Raw genomic sequence first — 22,334 nt, forward strand, 5'->3', positions numbered from 1 at the left:
AATTCTAGCTATTATCGTAAGTTTTTAGTTTTGTGCCATACAGTTCAAATGGGTTTTAGACGTTTGAATGGAAGATATCTGATGGATTCCGAAAACGTTTCTGGAAAGCGAAAGAAGGCTCAGTGAGAGCTCTTCGCCTCTTTATTGTCTCCGCTCCTTTGCGACTCCTCCTTCCTTCGTCCCCGCCGGGCTGCAGAGGCAAAACAAGAGTGGTGCAAGATGAATAAACACACTGACCTTAAAGGACAACACAATTTCAATATTCAAACTTACTTTGTTTATATTTGACGGACCCTGTCACTACACAGTATTCTGGGGGACCTTATTTTCCTCTGAGAACAGCTTGTTTAATAGTTATTGAAAAAAATTAATATTTTGAGTTTGTTTTATTACCTCATTCATATCCATCCATCCATCCATTGTCTGTAACAGCTTACCCTTTTCAGGGTCACAGGGTAGCTGGAGCAGATCCCAGCTGACATTGGGCGTGCAGCGGGGTACACCCTGGATAAGTCGCCAGCTCATCACAGGGCTGATTCATTAATATTGTAAATATCAAAAATCTGAGCTTGAATTTCTTCTCCAAAACTACATAGGGCCCCTTTAAGCAATCAAGAGAGTGGGCATGCAAAGCTAAAGCATACATAGGCTACCTCTACACACAGTGAAAATGCAAATCTGAAAAGATATAACTGGAAATCTAATAGAATACAGCGTTTACAAATATAGGAATGTAGCATTTGTTTTGAAATTTGTGTTTACACTTGATGTTACTGTATTTTCCCCTTTTAATTTGATTGCAATTATAGAGAATCATATAAAAACATAATATAACAAACTAATATGCGCTAAATTATGCTGATTCGCCTGACAACGTTGGCTCTTCTAAGAGACCAAAGGATCATTACTGCAAAAATATACCTGGTATATGGGCTATTTATTAGTAATCTATAATATATTATAATACACCATTAAGTAATTAATGTATTAGTTACCTATAATTGCTCCTTAGAGCAGGTCTTATTGAAATAATATTTTTATTATTTATGTCTCTTGGCTGATTTGAGGGGGAAAACAAGTTATAACTGTGTTATATCCGATTAAAGTCATTTCACATTTATATATAATGTATTCTGTTATTATTCTGTTAGATAGTCTTTAGTGATATATTTATCTTTAAAGCAACATTATGTAGAAATTGGCATTTTGTGCGATCTGGTAACACCACTGTCGTAAATACAAATCCCAGGTCTGTAATGATTTGTCAGACGTAATATAGGTGCTAACTACAAACAAAACAACAATGTTATGTGTTGAAAACTTGTGTCTTGAAGTAAACATGTATGTAACGCTGTGATCCTACCCTCTCACTGAAGTTACATAGTGCAGAAACAAGTGATAGGGGGGCGAAGTGTCTGAGACAGAGACACCATTCACCCTATTACAAGACACTGTACCCTCAAAATCATTTGAAGCGGTTATTTTAAGGTAAAAAAGTTACATAATGTTGCTTTAAGATTTCATTTTGGAACCTTTAATATATAAACTTTTATCACTGACCATATAAATAGATCTGTCTTATTTCTATTTGATACATTTCTACTAACTTAATAGATTTTATTCTTGATATTTGACATCGAATTAGGCTATACACCAAAAACTGCCTCAGTCACCTGTGATATTCTCTCCCGAGGCTTGACACAAATACATTACTGCTCTCAATCAATGATTTGTGAGTACACTGAAAACAAACCCTCTCTTTACATTTTAACCAAACAGTATAGTTTGAGCTCTCTGTGTTGCCAGTAACCTATTGCTGTTGTTCTTAATTGTAATCACTGTTGTCAAGGTAATGGCTGCTAATGAGTGGTGGTGTATTCGCAGCATGTCTTGTTCCACTTGTATATGCAAACTGCTAAAGTCAGGAGGTAAATCTGTTAACTCCTCAAATACAGAAAGTCACCGTGTCATTGATTGAACTTGTGATGTATCAGCATTTAAAACATCTTCAAATGATTGCTCTTGCATCTATTAGTTTGGTTTGAGGTAATGAGGTAATAATAGAGTATATTAGCGGACCAACTATTTGTTTTGTGACAGACAAGGAAGTTCAGCTTCTCGTGCATCTGTCAACATGCACTGATTCCATCTGGTTTATCAGTAACTTATACAAACAAGTTAAAGCAAACAAACAAGAAGTGATTGGCTGTTTGGAGGAAGGTGGGATGTCAGTGGCGGTGGTATGATAGCCTTTCTGATGGCCATTTGTTTGTGCGTGTGTAGGTTTTTCAGTGTTCTGCTGTGTCTCCGGACATTAAGTTATTCTCTTATTCATCCATAACTACAGCTCCTCTGATCAAAGTCTTTCTCCTCAGAGCCTGACATATAGGTAAGCTTCCTTCCTCTGATACCTTTTTAAATAACGTGGTTTAGTAATGTTGCATTCATCGTCCTGCACAGTTTGAACATGTTTTAATGAGTGTTGTAACCTTTCCTTACTGTGCTGTTACTGAGTCAATTTTCGTTGGACGGACCAGAGGATTTTACACCGCTCTCCAAACTGATTATGGGACAAAACAAGATGTAATGACTTGCTTTATTGAATTGAGACAATTGACAGGAACATAACGAGCCTTTCCTTGAATGCGGAGGTGGCGTTATTGAGTCAGCAGATTACCCCTGTCTTTTGCATAACAGATGACCCTGACTGTTATTTCTCAATCAATGCAGACATCATTCACAGATGCTTGTTTTTGAACCTGTCCTTTAAGCATTTAATGTCACTTTTCTCTGCTTTATTCTCCCAAACTGAATAACCTCTGTGGCTATGGTGGATAATTCCTGACATAGGAGACATCAGCTTTCTTTTTTTAAACATCTTGCACTCGCTCCCACCTGATCTGGACACCACAAAGGGAAAATAAAAGTCGCACAGTTCAAATCCCTGCTTAACGCACTTTGTGTGTCACACCGAGAATCCCGACCGCTGATGCATACCTTACATTCCCTTTGTGTAAGGCGGAATTGTAAGTGAAAATAGTGAATTAGAAAAGAGAGTGGAAAGGATTTGAATGAGGAATGGAAAGACATGAGGGAGGGGATGAGGACGGCATGAGGAACTAAAAAGGATCGTGCTGAGACGGCTGATTGCTCTCCGGGGAGGCGGATGGGAGGGAAGTTAGGAAGAGAATTCAGACAGATGGGACAGAGTGGATGTTTTCAGGCACATAGTCCCTCATGAGTGTGGCTGCATTGTTGCCTTTGTTAAGTTTGTGTCTATTGTCAGGACAAATGGAATTACACACACAACCACACACACACACACACACACACACACGCATACATGCATCAAATCACACATAATACACTTTAACTAATTGGATGACACTCATGCCCTGTTTACTCATGGTCTGAATCAATGTTTTAGTGTCTGTATTACCTCCGCCAAGGAGGTTATGTTTCCAGCTATGTCTGTTTGTTTGTTGGTTGGTTGGTTTGTCAACAGGATTACACAAAAAGTACAGAACAGATTTCCACGAAACTTGGATGGAGGATGGATCTCGGCCTAGAATAGACCCCATAAACTCTCGGTGCAGATCCAGATAAAGGGACAGATCCAGGAATTTTACAACAATTTCTTTAATTTCTTAGGGAATAATGCATGGTCCTTGATGAAAAAAAACATCAGGCGTATTTAGGTGGCTGGTATCTGTGAGTGAGTACATTTTGATGCAGATCCTAGATCTGGAGCAGTTATGGGTGGTTTAAGATTTAGAGTGATACAGGGCCATTGAGTTTGATATTAGATCAGGCTTGAATTAATTAAAAGGGACAGCTGGGCCTTGGCGGAGGTATGCACTCTAGTGAGTGCCATTCTAGTTTCTATTTTGCATTTCATCATAGCCCAGTCAGTGGGTGTTGTTGCAACACATTGTTTGAGTTTTTGGGTGCAACTATTTAAAAAAAACTATGCTGATGTACCTAACTTTTAGACGCACCAGTCCAATCAATGTGAAAAATTTGTCTGGAGCCCTGATTAAATAAATATCTTTATAAAGCTTAAAGCTTATTTAAGCTTTCTACAGAACATTACATGACATTTATTTAAAGAGACTAATTATGGCAAATGCTTATTGCAAATTAGCAAAATGTACAGACAGACAAAATACAAAATACAGTTATAAATTAAAAATACAAAATAAATTGATAGTGGGGAACAAATACTGGGCAAATATGTCAACCCCACTTCATTTCTGAAACCATTCTTTCCAGAGTGATGTCATCTAATCTATTACCTTAATATCACGTTTTTATTATGTCTTAATGTATACATTGACAGCATTGTTCAGTCTGAAAGATTTAAAATATTACTGCAGCTTACCTAGTCTAAAGATAACGTACACTGACACAGGTTATTCATTTGCTGAACCTCCTTTATATAGAAGAAAAGGCGGTGCTCTTTAGAGTTGTGTGTGTGTGTGTGTCTGAGAGCAGGGTGGTTCAGGCAGATGTGTTTTAGCTAATACAGTCTGAGAGCAGCCGGGCAGGGCAGGGCTAATAGACCCAATGACATCATCCACAGAGAGAGAGAGACTGGGAGCATGCGAGCGAGCCTGCCTAAGGCAGTGAGAGGAAGCAGGCCAGCTCAGACACCGAGGAGAGTGGCATGAGAGTGGGACAGTGTGTGTGCGTGTGTGTGACCGGGAGAGGACCAGACAGCGTTCAGTTGACAAGGATATAGGACTCCACCTGGAAGATTTTCCCTCTAGTTTTCTCCCCTTCATCCATTACACCTCTCCCCCCTTCCCCTCCCCCCTTTCCCCTTTCCTCCCCCTCATCCTCTGGTAGTTATCCCCCCCTCTCAGCTCCTGCTTCGGGCGGCTCCTCCGGGCATGCTCCTTAAGCCAAAGTATGGCCGCTTTCGCAACGAGTCTGTGACCTCCTCTGACGACCTGATGCAGAGCCTAGCCATGAGCGGCAAAGTTGTGGCCACACCGGTGGTCCCTTCCTCCACCCCAAGCCTCCCTCTGCCTCCTCTGGATCCCAGTGACAGATCATCCTCAGCAGCTGGTGCTGCAGCCCTGGCCGACTCCCCTTGTTTGGATGGGGAACAGGATGCCACCACTACCTTCTGCATGCTCATCCCTAAGATGCCCCAGTGGAAGTTTTCTAACTCCCTGCTCAGCCGGAGCCCCTCCAACTCCAGCTCCAGCTCTAGCTCTAGCAAGGACTCGGGCAAGGCAGCAGCGGCTCCCTCCCAGGCTTCTGTCTCTCTTTCTTCGTCTTCACAGAGGGCCAGCAGTGCTAGTGGCCCAGTGGCCAGTCTTGCGGCGGTGCTTAACTCCTGTGACCCTGTTTGCGTCACCCCCTGTTCCCTGCAGGCCATCCGAGGGCAGAGAGCAGTTGCAGCAGCACACTCTGCCAGTCCAGGGGGCCACATCTTTGGGGCCACAGAGGCCATGGCGAGCCCTGGAGGTTCCAGCAGCTCCAGGTCCGGAATGAACCGCAGGACGAGGGTCGAGGGCATGTGGCTGGGGGGAGAGGACTTCACCCAGAAGGGTAGCTTCATCCACAAACCCTCTCAAGGCTGGCTGCACCCTGACAAGAAGATTGCAGGACCAGGGGCATCTTATATAGTCAGGGTGAGTCAGTGGCAACTTTTTTTTGTTGCATACATTGTTAAGGCACATCCTCTTAAATCAGGGTTTGTTTTGAAATGACTTTTCTTTCTCTGGCACCCAGATATTAATTAACTCCTCACAGGACTCAGTGAACCACATGATACTAATGATCCCATTTAAAGGTTGCTCTCTCTGGGTGGGAAACAAAAGGACACCACAGTGCCAGGCAGTTTGTTATGCAGCTCATGTGGCGCGGGCTCGGGGAATACATAATTTGATCCAGATAGATGGCTTGGTGTGGCTGCCGGGAGACTGCGTCAGGATAGCACACACACAGGCGTCAGGGTGGAGAAAGATAGAGCATGGAATTATGTACGCAGGCTGGAGTCGGGATCGTTAATTTGCTGCACTGTTTACCGTATGCAACATGTACTATACTTAAAAACAATACCCATCTGTATTTATAGTATATGTTTGCATGTGAGCTCCCATTGTGAGCTTGTGGGAGTGGTGTTCTTTGTGAGGTTTCAGGATTGTTTACATCCACTCGAGCAAAGATTTCACCCAGTCAGTGTGATTTACAATCCTTCAGCAGAGTCAGTCCCAAGCTTTATCGTGGTTAGTGTCATCATAGTGCGTTTTAATGACAAAATAATACACAAACTCTCTGTGTTATTGTTAGTCAAAATAAAAATTAGGATACAAAAAGAAGTGGATGGCACAGAGAGAGAGAACAATGATTGTAAATAAAAAGGAAATCGTGTCCCCTGATGAAACATCTTTGACTCAGACCGTGCTTATGATTTGTTTTTTACAAAGGGTTACCATCCCGAGCAGACTGCTTGACGTCAATGTCAATGATCTCCCCTCCACGCCTGTTCACCTCCGCCCCTCTTGCACTGCTCCCCTTCCTCCTCCTCCTCTGCCTTCTCCTCCACAAACTAATGATATGGCTCTTGATTAGCCCCGTCTGGGGCCCGAGCACACGTACTAATGGTATTATACAGGCACCATTCATTCCTATATTCAATTACAGTTAATCACAGTCATTTGCATCATGTGATGCTGGAGAGGACGGTATGGGAGGGGTCCGGTGATAATGAGCTCTCATCACCATGCAGGGCTTTCCCAGATACATAACATAATAAGTGCTGCTCTGATATTTGATTGATATCTCAGTTAATTGAGCTTTTAACAGCTTATCTGGAGGTGCATTGCAATCATTTTAGATGTAAGCTAATGTTTGAGATGCATTCCACGACAGCTAAAGCAGCACTACACATGCAATTCAGTGGTAAATCTATGCAGGGGAGGAGTGCATGTATTAGTGTCAAAGTGACAGTAGATTTCTGCTGCGCTGTGCCATTTTTAATCAGCATAGCTACCATAGTGCACGGCTCTCTCTCCCTCTATTTCTGTTTCAGTGCCTCCCCCGTCTCTCAGTCACACGTAGTCACTCCTCTGCTGGGAAAGACACGAATATGATTCTTCGTATTGGTTCCCTCCTTTACACTTTCTCTTTGTCAGGCTGTGTGTCTGGCCTACATCTGCCATCTTTGACAGCCAGGACATTGCAGCAGCCATCAAACAAAGCCCCACGGCTGCCAAAGCAGCCACACACTGCTATCATTTTACAATGTCTCTTTAAAATCTGAATGTCTGTAATATAGTTTTATATTGCTGTTGGTGCAGTTTCCAGAAAGGTCTTTTCATGGTGCAGTGAGTCCATTCTGTGGCCTGAAATCTGCTGTGAGCAGTGCACTAAAGTATGAAATTAGACTTTACTGTCCACAACATGAAAAATGCACCTCAGTGTTACCTCTCACAAACAAACAAGACAAGACTGTATGTTGCTGATGCTGTTTGGCAACATCCAGTTGTCAGTATCTGCCCATCCGTCCTTACACAACAGGCATGCTCCCTGACCTTGCCCAGCAAAATGAGGAAATATTAGCTCACAAACTTGGTTTAGGACATTTTCTGCATTGATAAACAATAAAACAAGCTGTCATGTATCTCAAAGAAGGCAGCCAAGATGCAACAAAGTTTGAACGCCAGAGTTATTCAATTTCTGAGGAATGCTTCTTGGAACGCCAATGTCCCTGTTTTCCTAGGAAGAGTATGTTGGAGACTTGGCCAAAAGGATAGGAGTACAGATAGGGTGATAGAAGAGGGGATGCGTTGTATCAGCAGATGAGTGTGTCACAATGGGGGCATTGGCAGAGAGAGGGGAAGAAAAAAGAGAGAGACAATTTTCCTGATGGAAGACTTCCCCCCATCTCCAAATCTGGTTAGAAGGCTCATTAAGCTCCAAGGCTCAAAGGTTGCTCTCGCTCTCTATCTCTCTCTCTTTCTTCCTCTCTCTCTTCCGTGTTGTCCGTCTGCTGTTTGTGGTGGTTACTAATAATCCTGGAAACTGCACTAAATATGACTGAGCCAAAACGCTGTCGGAGAGAATGTAAATTATGTAGCACCAAATTAGTTTCCCATAGAGTCCATAAATCACAAACACATGTATTTGCTGAAGCCTTTTACCTCACTAAACTGAAGCATTTTACCTCACTAAATTTTGTATGAGATATAAAGGGACCCACTCATCCTTTCCTTCAGTGTGTTTTATAGGTCTTTGTGCATGTAAAAGGTCTTGAAAGTTAAAAAGCCCAAAGTCTGCACCAAATAAAAAGAAGAGCCTCTCTCCCACAAAAAAACACTGCTCCTGAAACGCCTTGTCAGTAGTCACGCCTTTAATTCTGTGACTTTGTGACATCACACTACGTCACCATGTCACAAATTTGATAATGTATGGCTTTATTCGTGGTAGAAGTGAAGCTAACTGGAAGCTGAAAACACGACAGAGCCGACCGGAGACACGGTGAGCGGTGCTGGCTCAGGCGTGTGAGCTGACCAGTCAGAGCAGACTGGGCATTCAGGGGCCTTAAAGAGACAGGAGCTAAAACAGTGCGATCCAGACAGAGGGCAAATACAGTGCTGCTGCACGGGACAATATAAGAAAACCGATGTGTTTTTTGAGCATGTAAACAGAATGTAAGCATATAAACCTATTCTAGTATTAACCCATGGTAAAATTATGAACCTGGAAGCTCTTGTTAGAGAAGTCTTTTCAAACAGGTGAAAAACAGCAATAGCAGTCACTAATAATTTCAAAATCAGTGGTCTCATTTAAATCAATGCTGTAAAAGTGCTACAGTCAGAAGGGTAGTTTTCACATATAATTATTATATAAATGTTACATTATACCAAGGCAGTAGACATAGAGTCAGTAGTGTTTTTTCGAGTTATCCCCAAAAATGTGAAAACTCATTTCCCATCATTCTAAAATCTTTGAAAATTCACTTACATGTTGGATGAATGTTTTATTTACAGCCCTGCATCTTACTGTATAGATATTACAGAAATGTAAAGATGTAAACCTCACAGTCGTAATGCAGATACGTCCACGACATCCTCACATACTTTTAATATTGATTGTATCCACAAACACGCTCACACCCTTAGCATCCCCCTGAGGCCCAAGAAGCTGCCTTTTGTCCATGATTTGGAGCTCTTAGTGCCGCTAATCTAGTCAAGGTGCCATTAGCACCTCAACCTGACAGCCATTAAGAAGCTTCTCAGCTGGCTGCTACTGGCTGGAGTACACTTTAATGGCCTATATGTGGATTTGAGTTAGATCTGGATGTATTGATAGAAATAGTCATGCGCACCAATAGACGATTACATAAATACTCTTTTTGTTGTCTTTAGATTTTTGCCGCTGACATACTAGTTTAAAGTTTCACCCCACATGCAACGGTGATACTTTTTATTTATTTATTTTACAAACTTTGTTTTTTGGTGTTTTACGCACAAACTGCAAGCACTTGTGAGTGACAGTATCATGTGGTAGTAGTATAGTGAAAAACAAAACATCAAAATACATAGCAACTACAGGAACAGTCAGCTTGGTCATATTTCATATCTCACAGTAAGCACAATAACCTCAATCCTCAGGACAGAATAAAGAAGAGAAAAAAATGCATGGATAAGTAAAAAACAATAATAAGATTCAATGGGATCTTATTTTGGGATAACAGGGCAGATGATCTTCTCTGCATAGATGAAGAAAGGCCCCCATATCAGTTTCTTGGGAGCCCTTCATGTATTAAAGCATACACACTGTGCTTACTGTGCAAATTAGTGTACTTGGGAAGCGGGTCATTATTTTGCAGCATTTACTTGTGTTGTGATCCTACATTTTTAAGATAGCTAATCTTTTATTTTTTGACTAAAAAGATTTTTATATCTGTACAACTGAAAAATTGTCACTACTGACCTAACAATATGTCACGTACCAAGTTCATAGTCATATTGAAAGTAGCTTCTAATCTCCACCAAAATATATCATCATCATATTTTAAAACTCGTTTGTCTTTTTGCAGTACATGGGCTGCATTGAAGTACTGAAGTCGATGCGTTCCCTGGACTTCACCACGCGGACTCAGGTGACGAGGTAAGCTGGTGACCATCTCTATTGGTAGTGATGAGTCAGGAGAATTTGATCCAAGATGTATAGGATTTACTGAAGTATCAAACCACAACAGTGATTGTCATTTTCTTATTATCATGTAAATTAGAGTTGGTGAATGACAAAAAGTCACACCTGTAGCGTGTTTCATCGACATCAACACAATTTTGAAATTCTAGTTGTTCATTGCATCAAACCCAGCTCAGTCAGCTGCAGTGGAAATGCCAATGCAAGTATAAAAAATGTGAATCAGAGTGGTGTTTGTCCCAGTTAAGAGACAAACAAAACTACATATGTGCTCAGTGGCACAGGGGCTGCAGGTTCATGTTTAAAACCTCAGGGGACTAAATATGTTTCTGCCGGCATGTTTTCATGCCCCACATGTGATGTTATTGTCATAAAAGCAGGGTTCTCTGCAATCCTCGGCCTCATGGGAGAACTGTGCTCCCCCTGCTCCCTCCTCTCGGTCTCTCACCCTCCTCTCTCTCCTCCACGATCGATCGGCAGTAATCGGAGCCCACCGTGCATCCAAGGCTTAAGTGCAGGGGGAGGAGGAGGCAGCAGGGATGGAGTGATAGAGGGGGAGATCTATTATTGATGATGTTTGCTAATGACCATGGAAAGCTGCAGTGGTCCCCATGAACGCGCCCTGCTTGATAATGTCTGCGGTTGTAACTTCTTGAGGAGGAGGAGGAGGAGAAGGAGGAGGAGGAGGAGGAGAGTTCAAAACAAAAACATTAGCAAAGGGAGAAACCATACGAAGAGTAAGCTGTAGTATGACATCATTATGGTCTAGTGCATTGATGATAGATGTGTTTTGTTTTTGCGTCCCTGCGGTTTTGACTTTATATTTGGTTTTCATTGTGTTTGCCCATAGTTTATGTTCACTGCAGCATATGTAGCATATGCTTTAAAACAGACATCCAAATGTTCCAGTGACACTAACGACACAAGGCCTGGGTCTCCGATTCCTTGGGGAACATGGTACCAGCCATCTGTCCCACAAGACTAAAAAATCAATGATTCACTGTCTTAATTAATTCTAGCAAACAAACAGTATTTTAAAGGGGCACTTTGTAGTTTTGGAGAAGAAATTCAAACCCAGAATTTTAATATTTACAATATCAATGAGGTAAAAATACAAACATTCTCAGAGGAAAATAAGGTCCAGAACAGTCTTTGAAGCTAGAAAGGTGGCAGGGTCCGCCACATATAAACAAAGTCAAACAGTATGAAACTGTGTATTGTCATTTAAGGTCAGTTTGTTTACTCAGTTTATTCAGTCATGAAAACGAAGAGAGGTTATTTATTTTGTTTGGCATAAACAGTATCCCAAAACTACAGAGTGCACCTTTAAAGACAGAACCTTTATTATGCATCCAGAGCTGGCCTTTTTTTTTCTCTCTTTTTTTTTTTACAGCTCGCTGATGTTTAGTTCCAGAAAAACATTCAATGTGTGTCAGAATTTCAAAAATGCACTTCAGCTGCTGGAGCTGAAGAAAGTGCATTCACCCAACAGCACTGTCTGTGTCACCGTGTTACACAGCAACACTACTGATAATGAGGCCTGGCATTTTATAGCAGGGAAGATACTGAGGCTGCAGACAAAAACAACAACAACAACAGCCCATCTCTCTCCTCCTTCTCCTCCCTCATCCTCCCCGCTCTGCCCTCTCATCAGCATGAGTCATTCCAACATCGTGGTGTTTTTTTCAAAAATCCCTGAGAAGACCTTTACTCGAGACGGGGTGCGGGACGCTGCTTTTTAAATATTTACGAGCCACTTGATAGGGGCAGCTGGGTTCTTGACTGCTGTCCCCGCTGTCCCCTGGCAGCGAGAGCGCGAGCCTCAAATCCACATTATGCCTCACTCCTGCCATCAGACACACACGCGTGTACACACACAGGGGAGAGAAGCTTTAAACGCCCATTAGGCAGCCGTTCCCAGGAGTTATGGCAGCTTCACTGCAAAGTGGTAACAAATCTGCACAGAGAATCACACTGTGGAAAATAAAGGTGACTAATGATGCCGTAAAGAAGCAGAAGAAGACGTGGAACTGCACAGACGCTGGACGCTTTATTTTGGCTCAAATTACGATTCAACGGGGACTTTAACATGAGTTTGATAAACACTGTTGATGATGGTAGATGCTTTCTTTGTAAGCTCCGTGAACAACGGTGGTAAGAACGCGTTTACAAACCAACAAACCTTCTGGAAACCTTTTCTTGACCTTTGAACTGTGATGGGTCCATGACCTTTAACCTCAGCCCGAGGGAGGGAACACAGAGCTTCTGTTCATGTTTAACCTCAGGTTTTTCCATCACTGTGATGCAGCAGTTTTTTTAAACACCGGCTCAACATGTAAAACCCCTAATCTCCATTTATCTCCTCAGATTGATGCCACTGGGTCGTTAATATTCAGCTGCACAGTTAACAGGAATCAGTGTGATTGTTCGATTATAAATGTGTCCTCTTAGCCATTTGATCGGTGGCCAGTGTGTCCCACTACAGTCTGACCTTTGACCTCTGTTCATTCCCCTAATTAGGGAAGCCATCAACAGGCTGTGTGAAGCTGTGCCAGGCGGAAAGGGAGCATGGAGGAAGAAGGTAAATAGTAAAATTTAATCCTACTGTGCATGTTTCATTATACTTCATTATGTTTCATTATTGTTATTAAATGGAATATATTTTTTTCCTGCTGGGGAACAACATGAAGTTGTTGCACAGTGATTTAAAAAAAACCTCAAGACTGTCTATGAAACTGACTTTGGTACACATGACACCTTGTTTGATACTCCCTGAATTCCCCTGATAAGTATAGGATATGATAAGTGATATGATGAATGATAAGTTTTTAAGGAATTACATTTTTCTTTTAATGAATGTAAAAATATGTGATTGTATTTCCACTGTATTCCTTTTTCTCTCCTTCATGAAGGCCCTGAACAAAGCTCTCCAGTCTGTCATGGGGAAGAGTAACCTGCGATTTGCAGGCATGAGTATCGCAGTCAATATTTCCATAGATGGCCTCAGTCTGCTTATCCCCACCACACGACAGGTATGACGCTAAACCACCAAGTTCACCTGTCCAAGGATCAGACTGATAATTTGGTTACATTGTCTTAAATTAAGTGTTACTGTCTATCACTGATGCAAAGAAGGTTCCTCCCTGACCTCAAACACATTAGACACATGATATACATGAGTCTTAAATTAGCCAAATTGCATAATAAGTGATTTTGATACTTTAAAATGGGCCCTTTAAGTATAATTTGATGCTAATACTTTTGTACTTTAACTTGATTTTGAATTACTTGTAACAGTATTTTTACAGTGTAGTATTGCTACTTTTAAAGATCTGAATACTTCTTCCATCTCTGTATAAAAGTAGAATAAAGACAAACCTCCGCCTCTGTTTTCTCCATTTGTCTCTTTCAGGTGATAGCGCACCATCCCATGCAGTCTATCTCATTCGCCTCTGGGGGAGACACAGTGAGTGCAGCGTTAAACTGCATCCTCTCCTTTATGTTGTTGTTGTTGTTGTTGAAATGGACATTTTGGCAGACTGCACATATCTGACTAGACTCCATCTTACTGGTTTCCTAACTCATGACCAAAGGATCAATGGGAGCTTTAATTCAGTTACATAGGTCTAATCTATCTGCTCTAATTGAATGTTTCCTCCTGTCTGTTGCAGGACACGCCTGATTATGTCGCGTATGTGGCCAAAGACCCAGTAAATCAGAGAGGTATGCCCTGAAAAGTTCCTGCTTTTTAAACATGCTACATTATAGCATATCCTTCGTTTAGAAACACAATCAAGTTATTCCTGATATGAAAGTAGAACTTACTATGACATATTTCTTGGTTTAGAAGATAAATTACTAATATTTTTAAGCAAGATACAATCAAAAATAAATAAATAAATAAAATAGTGGAATTAATACAAAGTCAGGATCTTAAACCCAAAAGTATGTGGCAGCTGGAAAAACCATCTTCTTTTTTTTTGTCTCCTCCAGCGTGTCATATCCTGGAGTGCTCAGATGGTTTAGCCCAGAGTGTCATCAGCACCATCGGCCAGGCCTTCGAGCTGCAGTTCAAACAGTATCTGCACAGTCCTCCCAAAACCATGGCGTCTGTGGAGAGGTAACATGCCAAGAGTTTTTGTCACTGTCATCCAAATATGTGGCATCCTGCCAGCATATTTCTAAAACTAGAAAAACAAGTATAAAGTATCTTCCTACAGCATAATACCAAAAAAAACGTTTACACTACTTCTATGATTTATAGAAGATAAAAAAAACAATACAACTTGTACAGTACATAAAAGCTTTAAAGGAACAGTTGACCCAAAAATGAAATTTCAGTCAGACCGATGTTTTGTGGACAACAAAACTTCACCCGACTTTCAACAAAATGGGAGTGAGTAGAAAATAACTGAATTTTCATTTTTCTTTGAACTTGTTGACACTTGCAGCAAATTTCAGGGAAGAATCAAATGCTATTTTGGGATGATTGACACCCAGAGGAAGAGAACACTGACCGGGCATCCTGTATAAAAGATCTAAGTTACATTCTCCACCTCAAAAACCTGATCTACTGGACAACTCTCAGATTCCTTTGTTATTTATTACAAAGAGACATGATAGTTTGTTCTTGTATTACCTCAGAATCCATCCTATAATATTGATCCTCACAGATCTTCTCAGCCCTTCGACCAAACCTCAGGTGTTGCACTGATGCCACTGCAGACACAGGAGGAACTTCAGACTGTTTTCTATTCTGGTTGCAAATGACATCTTCCTGCTGCCAGCAGCTCTGGGGATCTATATAAACCTCCAGCAGATTCATATAGATCGCTTTCGGAAGTGGAGATGTCATTTGATCGGACTGAATCCATTTGAGAACCCAAATCATTAGGGTCACTATTAATATCACTATAAAAAGTAATAATGAAAACACAATTATACGCATAATTAATGCTTAGATTACAGAAGTTGTGGTATTGATTATGTATGTATTTAGACATTCAGTTGAAGTTGTGGTCCGGCATAAAATGTATCCTTTCACTTACGGTATACACCTATGTTGTCCTCAAGGTCTGTCAGGACAGAAGAGCCGATGTGGGGGGAGGAGGAGGACTTCTCGGATCATGATTACTACAACAGCATCCCAGGGAAGGAGCCACCTATTGGGGGAGTGGTGGACTCCAGGCTCAGGTCGAGTGGAGCCCTTCTGGGTCACATCCACACCCAACCACAGAGCAAGACGGCAGCACAGGTGAGTCTACGGCCGTGATTTTGGTTGGAAAGGTCAGGTCGTGGATGAGCGGCTAACTGAAACTAACTAGCTACTGGCAGCTACAGTTAGCAGTTACTCTGGTGATATGTTGCCCCCTATTTGTTTTGTGTATGGATTTTTACAAGTGGCCTATTTGTACCTATTGCACCTTTAAAACAATGAGATTTTTGATAAACAATCATCAGTGTATAAGAACAAGTTGAACAGTCTGGTAAGTTCAGAAAATGACATCAGTTTATTGTAATGCAGCCTTACAGAACCAGGAATATCAATATATTGCCCAGCCCAAGTCGGCCCCAATGTTGAAATAAGACCCACACCCTTTTGTGGTAGTCTTAGCCTGCCAGTGCTGCCAAATATGTGAGCGTGAGATGCTACATTACCATCTAATACTATCACAGATGTAATCACATCTACATCTGGTCATTATCAAGTAATGCATGACTAACCTTTACCTGAAAATGACAGCCATACCTCCCTCATAAACCAGTGACTGATGTGTTTTTCTGCTCCATCCCCGTATTGCTTACATGGAATTACACACCAGGAGCATGAAAATATACTCCATAACTGTCCTCCTGATGTGCCTGCACCTTAATTGCCAGAGATAGATGTGATTAGATAAAGAGCCCTGACCTCCTCTGGTGCTTACTGGGTGAGAGAAATCATCGCTCTCTCCCTGCAGCTTGTTCTACATATGGTGACACTCTGTAGCTAGTGTTTCAAATAGAGTGCTTCAAAACTGCATTATGTAGGGACAAGACATGAGAGAGTCGTCCATTCAGGTATGAAGATACAAATGTATTTAGGATGTGTTCTTCTGGTCTGTCTGTGGGTTTGCAGATGGGGTCTCCTGCTAGGAGGGATCAGGCATTTTATCCCCCTGGTCAGCTGTGCTATGAACTTCACTGGGACACTGAGACGACGGGCGGCTCAGGTGAGACACCCTGTGGCGGTACACAGGTATAACATCTGGAACACTTTTCTCACCAGAGTATGAGAGAGAAGATTTATCACCTTAGTTGATACAGAGCTTAAGTGTTTAGCAAAACAAGAGGCTTTAATGGAGAATAAACTGAATGTTTTCTCGATGGACTTGAAGGGTGAGTCTACTTTTTTCTCTGTAAAATGGGGTTCAAGTCCAGTCGTCACCTCACTTTGTGCCCTGAATGATACTTACTTGCCTTCTGGCACATTGTTTTGGACCCTTCTCAAGATCACCCTGATAGAATTAAGATTCTTGGGATCTTTTGAATCAGGATGGCTTTCCAGATAAAAGACTTGGCTCAAGACACACTAGGAGGGAGGTTTGGAGCGTCCTCAAGATTCTCTGCATTCCATTCGTATTATTAGGATAGTTAATCTTCCGAGACTATTTTTATTAAATTTGCGGAGGAATGTAGTGCAGACCACCCCATTCTTTTTCAGATACAAAGTGGATTTATTTCCACAGATTTCTGTAATGGTCCTCATCTCAGGAGAAATCCTTTATTTGATTTCAATAACATTAAAAAATATATTAAGTTATTTAGCCTTTCAATCTTTTAAAAATTACATCAATATTCAACACTTTCACTGTATTGGCATATAAATACATTCATAATGAAGTTAGAATATAGATAACCAAGCTTAATTTATTATCCACTAAATGTACCGAAACTTTTCAATCAGTCAAACTTTGCTTCTATAAATCATCTTTCATTCAGGTTAGTGTGGCATCCAGTGGTAGAAGAGGCAGTCATATCTTTTACTTAACTGAAAACAGTAATATCACAGTGTAAAAATTAAAGTGAAAGTACTGCGTTCCAAATCTTACTAAATTAAAAGGACACACGTATCAGCCATATGACTCAAGTAGTGCAAAAAGGAAAGGAAATTATTACAGTAGAGAGTGTTGCTGAGTGGCCCATTTCAGAAAAAAATATGTATAATTTTACTGGATTGTAATAAAAAAAAATACAAAAAAACTATTTACTATTATTAAGTACAATATTGGTTTCCAAAATGTAGTGTGGTAAAAGTTGAGAAGGGTAGTAGTAGTGAGTTGTCACAGTTCCAATAAGCAGAGAATGAAAATGATAATACAATATTCAAACAACTGATATAATTATATAATGGCTTCAGGTTCAGACACATTTTTGAGTGGTAGAAGTCTACAATAAACACTCAGCCGTTAACATTTTATATATCATAACATTGTGAGAAGCTTCCTTCATTCTTTTTAAAGACTTTTCAGTCTTGTGTTAAATCATGTGGCATATGCTGTAACTATTGAGCTGTCTTCTCATTAGTGGCTATATGCAATAGGTCTTTAATTATGACATCAGCATTACACATCCACTTTATACTTAATGTATTTGGCCTCATAATCGTAGCTAATTTATGGCAATAAACCACACTATAATTGTGCGTCTGACAAATGTCGATATTCAATATTTAAAGTTATGACCACTAGAGGGTGACAGAAAATAAGAAACCAACAAACACACACACACACACACGAAGAACATGTTAACATGTTAACATAAAGAGTAAACTTGCACATGAAGGAAAATATACATGTATGTATATATATATATGTATATATATATATATATATATATATATATATATATATATATATATATATATATATATATATATATATATATATATATATATATATATATAGGTAAATGTATTTGTATGTGTAATGAGAACTCTTGGTTTTCCTCAGGTCTGACATCAGATGGTTACCTGTGTGCAGACGGTCAGCCACCAGGCAGCAAAGATTATGAGGAGCATCAGTACGTCAACACCCAGAATTTGGAGAACCTGAATTCCTGGGGCCCTGAAGGATACAGAGGGGCCAGGGCACCCGACAGTCCCAAAAAAGACCTCTTTGACATGAGTAAGCCTTGAGAGTTAGGGGGACACATTCTGACAGATATAATAAGGATAAACTCACTTTTTGTAGTTGAAAATATTGTCTAGTGACCACATTTGTATTTGTGAAACCTGTCTCTGTAGGGCCCTTTGAGGACGCCCTGAAGCTCCATGAGGCCTGTGGCGGAGCTGTCGGGTCCAGTGTGTCTGCTGCAGCCGGAGGCGTCCACGTCCTGGAGGACCAGTGGCCTAGCCCTCCACGCCGTCGAGCCCCTGTGGCTCCAAATGAAGAGCAGCTCCGCAGGGAGCCGTGGTACCACAGCCGCATGAGTAGACGGGACGCAGAGAGACTCCTGGTCCGGGATGGAGATTTCCTGGTGAGGGAGAGCACCACCAACCAGGGACAGTATGTGCTGACCGGCATGCACTGTGGCCTGCCCAAACACCTACTGCTGGTGGACCCAGAGGGGGTGGTGAGTTTGACTCCTCAAGTTAATGGAGGAAAATTATTAAAATAGTCATATTTATTATAGCTTCACTGCTTCTCATTGCAATTTTTTTTTTTCTCTAATTCTGGAAACACTCTTTGCTGTCCTCCATCCAGGTCCGAACCAAAGACATGTTATTTGAGAGCATAAGCCACCTTATCTCATACCACCTGAAGAATGAGCTGCCTATTGTGGCAGCAGAGAGTGAGCTGCACCTCAAACAGGTGGTCAGGAGGAAACAGTGAGCCACCTGGCCCTGCATGGGACGGTAAGCATGCAGTATACAACGTGTGTAAGGGATACTTACTATAAAAAATGCATGTTTTAAAGAAAATATACTGTATGAATTTTTACTGGATGCAATAAATAGACAGATCTTCTATTTTTCACAGGTGATTTCTGCGTTCCCATGCAAAAACCACAAACACACAAATATGGAAACATTTATCCCAGATGGATATTTATCAGGAACAAAGGACACCTCTGATACTCTCTTTCCATGAACCGTTCTGCTCAGGAGGAGAGTGAGGCATCTGACATCTTCTTGTACTTTCTCTGCCTTTTGCCGACCAGGGTCAACAGAACTATCTCTCATCCGTCATAAACTCCTCAGTATGCAGCTGTCAGGCTAACAAACCAACCAGAATCCACAGTTTGACTCAGAGCCAGAAAACTGTCAACTCATGTCAAAAAATGAAAGCCACGACTGTTTCAAGAGGACCCACCTCAGGAGATCACATACGGATTTCCTGCACGAGTCATGTCCTACTATGTCTGTAATAGTGAAGTGCTTCCAGTACAGCACGGCTCACCCGACCAGCCGGTCACAGGTTGTTCACCGAACAAATAACAGACACCGCCAGAACAAAACTGTCACTTATTATCTGGTACAGATACTGTTTAGAAAACAAAAGATGTCAGGTTACTCAGTGGTTCATTTCTGTAAAAAATGCAAGAAATGAAAATACTGTGACTCTTAAGAGACAGTTGAAGAAATGTCTGTTTCATTGGAATGTAAAGACTGTTTGTTGTTACGTGTGCACAGGTCTGCAGCACCTGACTCTTCGATGGCACAATGGAAACACGCTGAACATGATTCAGTGCTGGATTTATATAACAGCCACACATTCTTCTGCCTTTTCTTCTTCTTCTTTTTTTTTGTCTCTCGATGATTATCGAGGCACTACATCTCACTTTTGAAAAAAACATGCATTCCTCCAGATTATGTAAGGTGAGAACGACAGTGCTTGCAATAACTGTTTTAATGCCGTTGTCTAGAGGTCAAAAGTTATTTGTTTTATTATTTTTGAGATAACAAAGCTCATTTCCTCGTGATAACAAGTTAATTGATCTCATTATCTTGAGAAAACAGGCTGAAAACAAGGTAATTTATCCTGAAAAAACAATTTATAAGATTAATACGAGCGGACTGTGACATACACACACTGCTCTGTGAGGACAGTTTGGAAGTTTCAAGGCAAACCATATGAACTTTCTATGAACTGTTGCTATTTGTTGTAAGAATGATTTCCTTAATGATTTGAAATTAAGGTACGTGCATAATTATTGTCAGGGAGAGGCTGACATACAGCGTTCAACTTAAAGCAGATGCGTTAATGTCCAGAAGGCTGCAACCTTCTTGTTGGCATTGATAGGGAAAATGGAAAAGTAACTACGTACACTACTCAGTGTTTAAATGTTAAAGAGTGTATATGAATCAGTAAGATTGCAAGTTTGAAGTTCAGTCTACAGTTCAGTCACTAATGGGTACTTCATGACATTTTCAGGTTAAATCAATTGCTACAGTTGTCACGACGTCATCTGGTCATGCAGGCATAGCACATGTGAGCTCTGATTAACATTATAAGTAGTAAGACCATAGGTGTCATTCACACCGGGGACGCTGGGGACAGGTCTCCACCACTTTTTAAAATGACTACTGATTGATCACTTTTTTTAAATAGCAGAATTAGTGAAATATGTGCTAAAAAAAATAGCTTGCACCAAGAAATGTTGGTTTATCATTGAGATTTAATGAATTTTGATGCACCATTATGTGATTATTTCCCCATTGTACCTTACGTCTACATCACTTTTAAAAACAAAATGATTACCTTGTTCAGAAAATTAACAAAGCTTGTTTTCTTGAGATAACAAAATAATTAACTAGTTTTCTTGAGATAACGATGTTAAAAAAAATTGCAAGCATGGCCATTCCCGGCTTCCTCGTAATATAGACATCCATGTGGACATACGGTACATTGTCTTAAAAATGCAACGTTTTATCACATCTACCATAAATATCTGTCATTTGGGTTGTGTTCGTAAGGGCTGTTCATAATTTGTTAAAGACGTGCTGTATGTGTTGTATAAGCCTGTGAACATTACTGGTCAGACTGTACTCAGATCAATACTACTTCCTGTCTGGGGTTAAAAACAACTACTCTGCATACAAACTCAGTATACCCACCACGCCTGTATTTTCTCCACTTCAGTGCCTTAATAACTACAGAAACAGGCATTTGTGTCAGAGTGTATATAATGTGCATTTATGCTCCTCACGCAAAACACTAGTTTTCTTGCAATGCCAATGAGTGACTGACCAAACTTCAGGTTGATTAAGCTCTTATACTTGAGAACAGTCATGTAAGCTGCTCTTGTTATACTTGTAATACTGTCTTATTGTGTCATGGCTGTTGTCGTCTTCATGTGCGTCCCTTACAACAATCTCCTCAGTGAATCTTCTGTTCAAACAGACTAGCCATTAATAGCACGAGTCTACAGTGATTGATGTAAAAGACAGGGGATTTGGACTGGAAATTAAATCCTTTATTTGTCCCGGCTCAGGGGAATGTAAAACTTTATTAATTTCTCGAGTATTTCTGCTCGTTGGCTGCATTTTTGCTAATTTAATGCTTTTAAAGTCTTACTAGAGGTACGTCATATGCTTTTTTTTTTGCATTTCTCTCTGTCATTAGCAACATATCTTTAACCCCGCTGTTCTTAGCTGCAGCCTCATGAATGCACAGAGAGATGAGGTGAGCTGCAAGACGTTTGGTGAGGTCCAAGATTCATTATTTCACATCTCCTTTTTGCTTTCTCAGGAATTCCTTGGATCTTTTCCTCTTTGATTAACTTTAATGGCTTTTTGTCAATAAAACTAATTGAAAAAGAGGGTACAATCCAATTTGTATTTTGTAATTTTTGAGTCTTCGCATCTGCCAGCAAATGCCCAGCTGTCCAATTTTCCATGCACATGTGCTGTAGCCAAATTGAGCGATCAGAGTCCCATCAACCAGAAATAGATGTGGACAGTGTGGAAGCTGTGGCTTTGGAAAGCTTTGTTCAGTCTACAGTGTCTGCGCCTGAAGCAAGTTAGAAAGAACAGGATCGACAGAAGAGCAGTTAGTTTAAGCTTTTTATTATAACAACATTATATAAAATCAATAGGCTTGTCACACAATCAATGCACCTGATTCTATCTCCTAAATAACAACTCACATTCACTTTCTGCTGCCATGAACCCCTGACTTTTA

At 40.8% G+C, this 22,334-nt stretch overlaps 1 protein-coding gene across 3 annotated transcripts; it reads left to right on the plus strand.

Annotated features, from left to right (window-relative positions):
- Positions 1–2,273: 2,273 nt before the first annotated feature.
- Positions 2,274–21,972, plus strand: shc2 (SHC (Src homology 2 domain containing) transforming protein 2). Of its 3 annotated transcripts, none has more exons than XM_073477133.1 (14): positions 2,274–2,389; positions 4,849–5,642; positions 10,058–10,128; positions 12,691–12,751; positions 13,083–13,202; positions 13,583–13,636; positions 13,842–13,893; positions 14,164–14,290; positions 15,244–15,424; positions 16,289–16,382; positions 18,162–18,335; positions 18,455–18,783; positions 18,915–19,066; positions 19,191–21,972. In XM_073477133.1, the coding sequence occupies exons 2-13, from the start codon at positions 4,893–4,895 to the stop codon at positions 19,041–19,043; spliced, it is 2,142 nt and encodes a 713-aa protein (XP_073333234.1). In that variant the 5' UTR covers positions 2,274–2,389; positions 4,849–4,892; the 3' UTR covers positions 19,044–19,066; positions 19,191–21,972. The 3 variants fall into 3 exon arrangements, with proteins under 3 accessions (XP_073333234.1, XP_073333235.1, XP_073333233.1); XM_073477134.1 differs by having other exon boundaries at positions 5,382–5,642; XM_073477132.1 differs by lacking the exon at positions 2,274–2,389 and having other exon boundaries at positions 4,845–5,642.
- The last annotated feature ends 362 nt before the right edge of the window (positions 21,973–22,334 follow it).

The sequence above is a fragment of the Pagrus major genome, chromosome 11 (assembly GCF_040436345.1).
Source record: "Pagrus major chromosome 11, Pma_NU_1.0".
In the NCBI taxonomy this organism is placed as follows: Eukaryota; Metazoa; Chordata; class Actinopteri; order Spariformes; family Sparidae; genus Pagrus; species Pagrus major.

Bases quoted from the DNA above. Each gene is read 5' to 3' on its own strand.
- shc2 (XM_073477133.1), top strand. From the start codon at position 4,893: ATGCTCCTTAAGCCAAAGTATGGCCGCTTTCGCAACGAGTCTGTGACC. The intron at 15,425-16,288 runs GTGAGTCTACGG...GTGGGTTTGCAG, and splicing joins AGAGCAAGACGGCAGCACAG to ATGGGGTCTCCTGCTAGGAG. The intron at 18,784-18,914 runs GTGAGTTTGACT...TCCTCCATCCAG, and splicing joins TGGTGGACCCAGAGGGGGTG to GTCCGAACCAAAGACATGTT.